Source organism: Chelmon rostratus, chromosome 16, assembly GCF_017976325.1.
Source record: "Chelmon rostratus isolate fCheRos1 chromosome 16, fCheRos1.pri, whole genome shotgun sequence".
Lineage (NCBI taxonomy): Eukaryota > Metazoa > Chordata > Actinopteri > Chaetodontiformes > Chaetodontidae > Chelmon > Chelmon rostratus.
The window spans coordinates 11,639,868-11,648,759 of NC_055673.1; the positions used below are offsets into that span (position 1 = coordinate 11,639,868).

Consider the following 8,892-nt stretch of genomic DNA (forward strand, 5'->3'; position numbering starts at 1 on the left):
TGAAGAAAACAATGCACAAAGAACACACTATATTTCCGTCACAATTTGTTACAGTGCTCCTTTTTATTCTCTGCTTCTAAAATCCTTTAACCGTAAATCTACAGTTTGCCCAGGAACGTCAGCAAAGGCTCATGGGAAATGTAGTTGATGACTTCTGTCTTCTGAATGACGAGGAGTTCAAATTGTACTGCAAAATGTAGTAGCAGACACCGATGTCTCGCAAAATAAGGACAGAAAACTACATCCCGTATAACCGTTTCATAAAGAATCATGAGAGAAGTTATTTATTTTGAAAAATAAACAAGGGAACGGAATCTAACCCGGAAGTGAGGCCGGACTGACTCGAAGAGACCCTCCTTCCTATTTTTCTACTGTTAAAAGTCAAAAATAGATAAATAGTGGGAAAAAGTCCATTCTTGACCAGTTATTTCACTGGCAGTTCCATACACACATTAATATGTACATCGCTTGACATATTAAATTCATAATTTCATTGATAAAGTATGTTCTAAAGAGCTTCTGTAACAGTGAATTTCTCCACTGTGAGATTAATAAAGTCTTATCTATCTATCTATTATAACAATGAGCATTTATTATGGAGCTAATGTTAAATGACGTTTTGAACATTTAAATCCACAGCGGGTGAATCTACTGAGCTCTTTGATAGATTACATCATTTTTAGACCTGAATTTACATTCCTTCCTTTAATCCTTGTGCAGGTAAAGAGATGATACTTAGGCCTTACAGTAAATCTGCACAGTATCTGCTCAGGCTAAAGTACATTTGCTTACCCCACTGACTTGTTAGGTAGTTTCATCAGAATTCCATAGCCCCTTCAGTAATGCAGCCACCATCCCTGTATATCTTGTTCTACTAGTCTTGCAAATACCCATTAATTTGCCCCTCTCGTATCACAGTGAATTCTGTCCTTTCTTATCTTACAAAAGATTTAAAACATGGTCTCAATATGAAGTTGTGTATAAGACTGCAGCCAAGTCTTTGGGGGGCCATCAGGAAGGCAATCTCTTAACTGTCTTTCTTCAAAGGACATGAATCATTTTTGGAAAAAATTCTGGTGCTACAGGAAATGCTAATTAGTTGCAAGTAAGGAGCAAGATAAACAGTGATGGTGGCTAGATAAACAGTGTTTCTCATGACTGAAAATGAATAATTACAAAACACCTTGTTTCTGAAACATTTCTTACAATCTACAGCTGAGGTAGGTGCAGCATATGTGTGAATGAAAAGCACACACCCCAAAATGTTAATGAAAAAATAGAAATACAGGTCCTAGATTCTCCACCTAGTATCTACCCCAGACACTTATAGAGGTATGATGAGCAATTCCTGCAATAACATGCTGTAGTAAATTGTTCAATAATCAGGTTTCAACAGGGTGTGCCTTGGTCCACTGATGTTTGGTTGGGGTTTTGAGTTGCTCTGAAGCAGGCCAGTTGATTGCAAAGGATTTAAGTACCCACTTTGAAACACAAATTAATTTGGGACCCAGACAGAAAAACAACAATAATAGAATAATAGTACTGCTACCACGGAGGCCACTGACCACTATGGTTAAGAACCCTGAGTTGATATATATAAAAAGTTGTTCATAACTTGGTCTAAATGAACTGTAGATGTTGTCTGCCTGGAAACAGATGATCTATAGCCAGTGGGAATCTAATCAATTTCTTCACCTAATTAAGACAACTAATTCATTTTGTGCAAGTGCTCCCCTTCTTCCTGTCAGTCCAGCAAAAGAGATCTAGTAGATGTGTGTGTTTGTATGAATGACCACGTGCTGTGTTTTTTCATTCACAAGTTTACAGATGGGAAGGAAGGAGGTGGACTGTGTGTGAGGAGACGGAGGAACAATGTAGGCTATGACTCATTTAGTTGAGTTGCTCACACCATTGAAAAAAAACAGGCAGCATGGCACTGGCTTTTTTTTTTTTTTTTTTTTTTTTTTTTGTCTCCTGAATACCCAGAATGAACGGAAAAATAAGAGTTTATTCTCTGGCCACAGGAAATGAAAGCTTTTTGTGATGAAAAAAAACGTCAAAGACATCATTTTCAAATGGTTGAGTGACTAATGGTTTCAGGCAGGATTCATTGTTTTTGTTAATTAGACACACATAGTGCTGCAGTTTGAGTCATTTCCTGTCTGGCTGACACAAGGCTTTTATAACAGTTGCTTTCAGAGTCACACTGCTGACACTGTTTTGTTTCATTACAATTTGAATATCCGTTTCAGATTTGGCACTGGGGCTCTTGCTGTTTGTGTCAAAGTCCTGTTTTCCATGTGTCATCTTTTTGCCTTTCAGTTTATTACAGGCGTGCATGAAAAATACAAACTCACACCTTGAATGAGTTATTTGCAAGATGCTTTTTGTATCTTTGGTGTGAGATTTTTCTGTTGAGTTTTTTTAATGTATTAATTTTTCTGTTCAGTACTAACGGAGACCTATATGTTTTGCAATTCAACCCTGAGATAAACCAAAAAGAACAAGGACCCATAATGTAGAATTGCTGCTAATATTGATGCTAATGCATTGTGCATCGTTTCCAAGACCAGCTGACACCAGTTGTTAAAACCTCCAAGTGCAACAGATATACAAGTTTTAATGAACTGTGTAAAGCTGGTTTGATCAATATGTCCCAGTAAAGATTTGCTTACTATTAACATGGCCTCCTGGGATGTTGGCCAAATCAGTTCCTCTCTGTGAGTCTTCCTGTCTTCTTTCAGCCAAGCACTAAGGATTCTGAGTAGCAACATCATTAATTATTTAACATTTACAAGCAACATCTACCCTTTGGTGAATTCACATTAGGTAGTTAAAGTGAACAAGCAAACAAAAGCTTGAAATCTACAGTGGAGCCAGAAAAACATACACATGCAGTAACTATGACTCACAGGCCTGAGAAAGCTCTGATCAGGACAGATAGGGCAGATTCTTCCTAATAGTATTATCTACTCATGACACTAAGTTCCATTTCATCATGTGTCCTGCAAAACACTGTATCAAAAATGTTGGTAGTTTATGAGAAGAAGTCCTTTCAAGAAAAAAAGCACATATACAACAAAGTAAAATTTAATAAAATGCTATAATACATCATTGGAGCATACATTCATTTTCCAGCTGTACAAATGTTACCGACAAGCCCCTGTAAAATTGTAATAAGTGGCAATTCATGTAGCAGCTTGGAAATGGCTAGCAAAATTTCACATTCTATTGACCCAACATGAAATTATGATTAGCTCAGTGACAGATTGCAGCAGAAGATGGCAGACAGCGCTGTGTGAAGATTTCCATATTTAACAACTGAAGTGAGAAAAAAATCTCACACGCGCCCTTTGATTTAACACTCAAAGCACTAATAAAAGAGATGAGGTCACATTTGTCATTGCTTTGACTTCAGCAAACTTAAAATTAGAATTCTCCCACCCAAGCCAAATCCATGCTTTGTTTATGTTTATGCATATGTGTTTACCTCATGGCTATAAAGACTTCATTAGACAATCCATCAAAGCTTCAGATAAAGAGGTACAAGAGCTAGCAGCAAGATATATTCCCATGTGCACAACACCTCAGGGCAGTTCTGAGAAACTGTGTGAACGAAGGCAGAAATCTTCATTCACCGCTTGAATTGCTCCTTGATCGTACAGGTCTTCAGTGGCCCTCAATCGAAACCGACATTTGCCCCGTGTGTAATTAAACACAAGCGAAAACAGGACTGGATGGGAGGAAACATTGGTCAAAGGCAACCTGGCTTGTTAAAGCCTAAATGAAGATTAACTGCTTCATGTGGTTACATCAAATCATCCACTGCTGTCAGACTGAGACAAGTGCAGAGTTGCTGCAGGGCCTTGAAGAACTTGACCGCTTATGCCTCCACTCCCTCTAACTCAGGGGGCAGAGGGGATTTCGGGTGCTTGCTCTCGAAGTGCTGCTTGAAGGTTTTTGGGTCGGGCATCTGGGACTGCGGGAATGGACAATACATCCAACATATATTATAATGTAGGGAAATAACACAAGTCGTGTATTTGGCTGACTTCTCAGCGATCAGAGGATTTTATACAAATCTTACAAGAAGGGACCACAAGGCAGCAGAAATTACAAGTAAAATACATTCTTTATTTCAATTGATACTTCATACTCACCCTGCACACAAGACAGGTGAACACTAGCGCTGCCTTTGCTGCCGTCTTTTGATCATGACCCTTGGCCTTCTTTATCTCAGCCTGTTTCTTGGCGTTTTTCTGCTGAGACTGAATCTTCTGGTGCCCACGTGCCATTCTGGCAAAGCCTAAAGGGGGAGAAGCAAGGACAAAGGACTTGGTATTTACTGATACACATCAGTGTTGTGCACATACTTATCTTTTTATTATTGTTTGTTGTTTATGCATTTCTACCATAAACAAGTCAGTTAGTAAAATCCCATTAATAGTTCTTTTAGTGCCCACAGAGAAGGGTGGTGTAACACCAAAGGTAAAGTATGTTTGACAAATTTTGGTCTATTAGACAGGAAAATCTGTTGTTGTGTTCCAATGCAAGGCCTCTCTTTTAAGCAGCTATGGGTTTGGTGGATATAAACACATGGTGAAGAGCAAGAAAAGAACAACTCACAGTCTGCCAGGGTCAGCCAAAGCAAACAAGATAAAGTTTTAATCTCAACTGAAACGCAGGTGCCATAGGGCCATAAAATCTTGAATCTCACGCACATGAGGGCACGGGGGAAACTAAATGCTTCTTGTAGTGACTGAGCTGATTCTAGGAAGCAAGCTGACTGAGTTAACTGGATAATTTTGCTGAATAAAACCTGCAGCCACCTTGAAACCACCACATGGACTGTTGTAAAACAAACAAATGACCAGTTCCAGATTTCAATCAGCAAAGATAAGAAAACTGTTTCTTGGAACAGCCCAGATCCGACAGGCTGTTCTACAGACACACTTGCAATGGCATTTTTTGAGGGTGTGGTATCAGGGAGGGAAACCAGTTCTCACTGGCCCTCCAGACCATTTACATATGGATTGTTACTGTGTGAACTGGTAAACTAGTTTCTCATACTCCATGGAGGGCACTTTCATGAAGATCCTTCCTTGATAAACTTAAAGTGGATGCAGGTAAAGATTCGGGTATGAGGACAGAAGGACAGAATTCACACAGGCAGTTGTCCACCTTGCCCTGGTGGTAACCCAGCCTTGCTTTAGTGGCAACTTCTATATATAGTGTGCCATTAGTCGACAGTGTATTCAGCGTTAAATATACATACGGCTTGTGAAAATCTGGTATGCACTGGTATGTCAACAGCACATGTTAGCTAGCTGATTATTACAGTAAAGTAGATTTATTGGTTCGTAGAGCTTCAGGAATATGCTATGAGGTTACATTAGTCATTTCAGTTATGTTAGTCTGGGAATGGGAAAATACAGACGAATAAGCAAGTCAACAGCTAGCTACAGCCCCTTCTGAGATATGATATCTTCTCCGTTTACTGCTCGGACAAGTCCTGTTAGGCTCACTGAGACAAAACAGTTCAGTTACCACAGCACATGTGGCTCATTGTCATCGAGGTCACATCGGTTTGTTTTCCCCCCGCACTAATCCCGCTTTTAGCCGGAGCTGAGCTGCAGGTGACACTCAGCTGGAACGTGGGTTAGCCTACATGCTAGCCAGCCCACTCTGGCTATCTTGTTAGCTAGCATGCTAACCGTATGATGGTGGATATTTCCTTCAGCCGATGGGCAACATTACCGAGGAAAGGTATCAGCGATATGTTATACCTTATACAACCTTAAAATGACAGCATTTCTTACCTCTCAAACACAGGAGTACGTGTCGTCCGCTGGTTGTACTCACTCAAGTGTGACAGCTGCTCAGCTCCCAGACAGCTGAAGACTAATGATGCGTTCAAAGACAATTACAATATTCCAACTTAAAAGAAATTTATAGTTTCTTATTCTGCAGAGATTCAGATTTTTCGAGTTAACCAACGTAAAGTTAAAAGTTACACATGTTAGGAGTAGTGTACCGAACTGTGATTTTAGTTAATGACAGTATACAACAAATAATCAGCGAACTAATAGTTTAATTACTAGTGAGTCATATGGGGAATAGGTAGTGTAATCTGTAATATACGTTTTTATTGTCAAACATCTTCTTTTTGCCAACTGTAGAGAGAGAATGTAACTGTCCCACGGAATTAACCGTCGAAGCACGCCGGGATGTTCCCATTTTTACGATTTTATGAGGAATACTTGAATGCACCGGAAAGGCTGACTGTAGTCACCATGCTACAGATACATGACGTTGCCCGTGTTGCCCCCACGTGGCAGAGTTTGGTGTGTGCACATCCACACAAAATAGGAAATCAAGACATTCAGAAACAGATAAAGAGGAATGATATTAAACTCTGTGTAATTAGGAGAAGAAAATAAACCAGACGTTTTTGATTAAAAGATTCATGATGATCCCACGTTGGATGTTATGGTTTATCAACTGCCTCCACTATCCACTGCCTGGTAATATTTCATTATTTTGGGGGAATTGTTTCAAAAGTATTCACACATTTAGAAGGGGCATCTGATATTAGTGAGCATACACTTCTCACATGTGACACCTTTGGATGCTTTCATGCAAAACACCCGGAGGTTCGCTCAATAGCCTGCATACAGTCTGCAGGAAAAAAGTGAAGAGCAGAAGCTGCTACTTACCTTTGTAGTATTTGTGGTGAGTCTACAGATAAAATTCACCAGGCCTCACCAACATTCAGGTGCCACCTTCCTGTTTTATTTCATTTTGCTACTGTTTTATTACAGTTCTGTCTTTGCCTTGCAATGGCACTGTTGCGCTTCTCTTAAAATGCTGCATTTTACTTATTTTTTACATTCTATGTTTTACATTCTATTTTTCGCATTATTTTAATTTTAACTATTCTGTTTGTTTTGTTTTCCATCTTGTGGTTTGTATTTTCTCTATTCTATTATAATCCTTATTATTACTACAATTTTCCATTAATTATGGCAATTTATCCCTGTTTTTATTTTATTTTTTTGCAGCTTCATCCTTTTTTTACTATTATTATCCAGTGGGATTTATTTTCCTTTTTTAATTGTGGCATTTTGCCTGTTTTTATGTTCACTCTGCCTTTCTTTTATGTGAAGCACTTGGTGCATGTAATTTCTTGTATGAAATGCGCTATGCACATAAAGTTTATTGATATAATCGTTATCAGTAGTAGCAGTGGTAGAAGTTGTACTTCCATTTTGCAGGTTTATATTATTTGTCCAGTGTCAGTGTTTTCTTTACTTTTTTTACTCTTCTTTACTGATCTTTTTGTAACTTACAGTAGTCTATATTAAATTTGTTTTCTGCTGATTATTTCCAGTCTTTATAGGTTTGCAGTGTATGCACTACCAAAACACCCATCATAGTCACCCGTCACCCATCCAGTTGTGGGATGTTCAGTGACGAAAGCTGTTCCCTCAAAGTAACACTAGGGGGCAGGTATGGCGGGCGATTGTTATGTTTGTGTGTGCGTGTGCGTGCATGTGTATTCTTTGGGCGATATCAGTGAAACATCAGGGTTAAATCATGCTTCGAGTGTTGCTGCATCCACACCATGTTCGCAGAGTGAACACAAGAGCTCCAACACACCCACGACAAGTTGAACACAACACTCATTCTGGTTCACTGCAACCAATAGTAATGATTGTAACATTAATGTAGCTGATTTGTATTTGTACACTTCCTGTATGAACTGCTGGTCTGGTGAGTCCTGTTTTAACTGTTTAGCAGCTATTAGCAATTATTTGTAATCACAGCTACATAAAAACTGCTGCAGCATGGTGACCTGTACAGACTGACAGATAATGTGGATCATGGGACTGCATTAGACGTTTATCTCTTCTATCTGTGACTGTGGTCTCGCCATCGGGTGGGAACAATGGACTTGTTCACCTCCGCTCAGCATTTGACTAAATTCAGCTAATATGTAAATGAACTGCGACTCCGGTTATCACATGATGGAAACATCCTGTTCCAGTAACGCCAATTATTAGTTTATAAAGAAAGGAAATCATAGTTTGTGTAGTTGTGAGTCACACTAATTTCTAAAGAATATTCAATAATTGTTTATTATTTATTAGAGAGAACAAGTCAGTAAGCAGTGTGTGTATGTATGTGTGTGTGTGTGTCTATTTTTATTGAAGAAGAGTTATTATAACACTCATTCCTGTTGGACAGCTTCCTGACAGTTATGTGTCATGACTGTCTTCAGAGAAATGTTATCATTGTGAGAAAAGTCTCCAGCCAGCTGCTGTGTCCCCCTCCACCTTCCTGCTTTTTCTCCCACCTGATCATAAGAAAAGAGAGACAATCCTTTCAGTCTTTTGTGAGAGGGGGAAATATCTCTCAAGAGAGAAGGGTGTGATTATGCTTTCAGAAGGGGGAAAGCAGTAAAAGAAAGAAGGGGAGAAAAAAAATGACAAAAGCCACACATTGCTCAAGTTCCCCCACCCTGGAGGTTGTTGTGCAGAGACTTGCTAGCTTAGGTTTGAGGTGAGGTTGTCCAGCCTTAGGGCCTGTGTGAAAGCAAATCTTCCAGGTGTCAGGTATTCAATAGTGGAGAAGAATATTATCTGGCTGTCCATTGTGCGTATGAATAAGCAGGGGTTTGCCACAGACAGCCTGAGATTTTTTCCCATTTGGGTCCTTTCCGCCTGCCACAAGGCCTTTCAGGTTCATTTTCGGGATCCTTTTGTTGCAAATTATCTTTTAGTCGTCAAATGGCAGTTTCTGGTTTGTATTTCCCACTGCATGACCACATATGACGGGTCAGCTTGTTTTCAAGATTTACGCCAGGGTAACGAAAGGCTTTTTTAAGACGCA

General features: G+C 39.4%; 1 protein-coding gene across 1 annotated transcript; it reads right to left on the reverse strand.

Annotated features, from left to right (window-relative positions):
• Positions 1-3,074: 3,074 nt before the first annotated feature.
• znf706 (zinc finger protein 706) lies at positions 3,075-5,912 on the reverse strand. Its single transcript, XM_041955622.1, has 3 exons — positions 5,820-5,912; positions 4,161-4,306; positions 3,075-3,979 (listed from the first exon to the last, which is right to left on the reverse strand). The coding sequence occupies exons 2-3, from the start codon at positions 4,293-4,295 to the stop codon at positions 3,884-3,886; spliced, it is 231 nt and encodes a 76-aa protein (XP_041811556.1). The 5' UTR covers positions 4,296-4,306; positions 5,820-5,912; the 3' UTR covers positions 3,075-3,883.
• Positions 5,913-8,892: the final 2,980 nt, after the last annotated feature.

What these genes read in the sequence shown, in the direction of transcription:
- znf706 (XM_041955622.1), bottom strand. Translation starts at nt 4,295, where the DNA reads ATGGCACGTGGGCACCAGAAGATTCAGTCTCAGCAGAAAAACGCCAAG. An exon ending in TCACCTGTCTTGTGTGCAGG is followed by an intron (nt 3,980 to 4,160) that starts GTGAGTATGAAG and finishes CCATTCCCGCAG; the next exon opens with TCCCAGATGCCCGACCCAAA.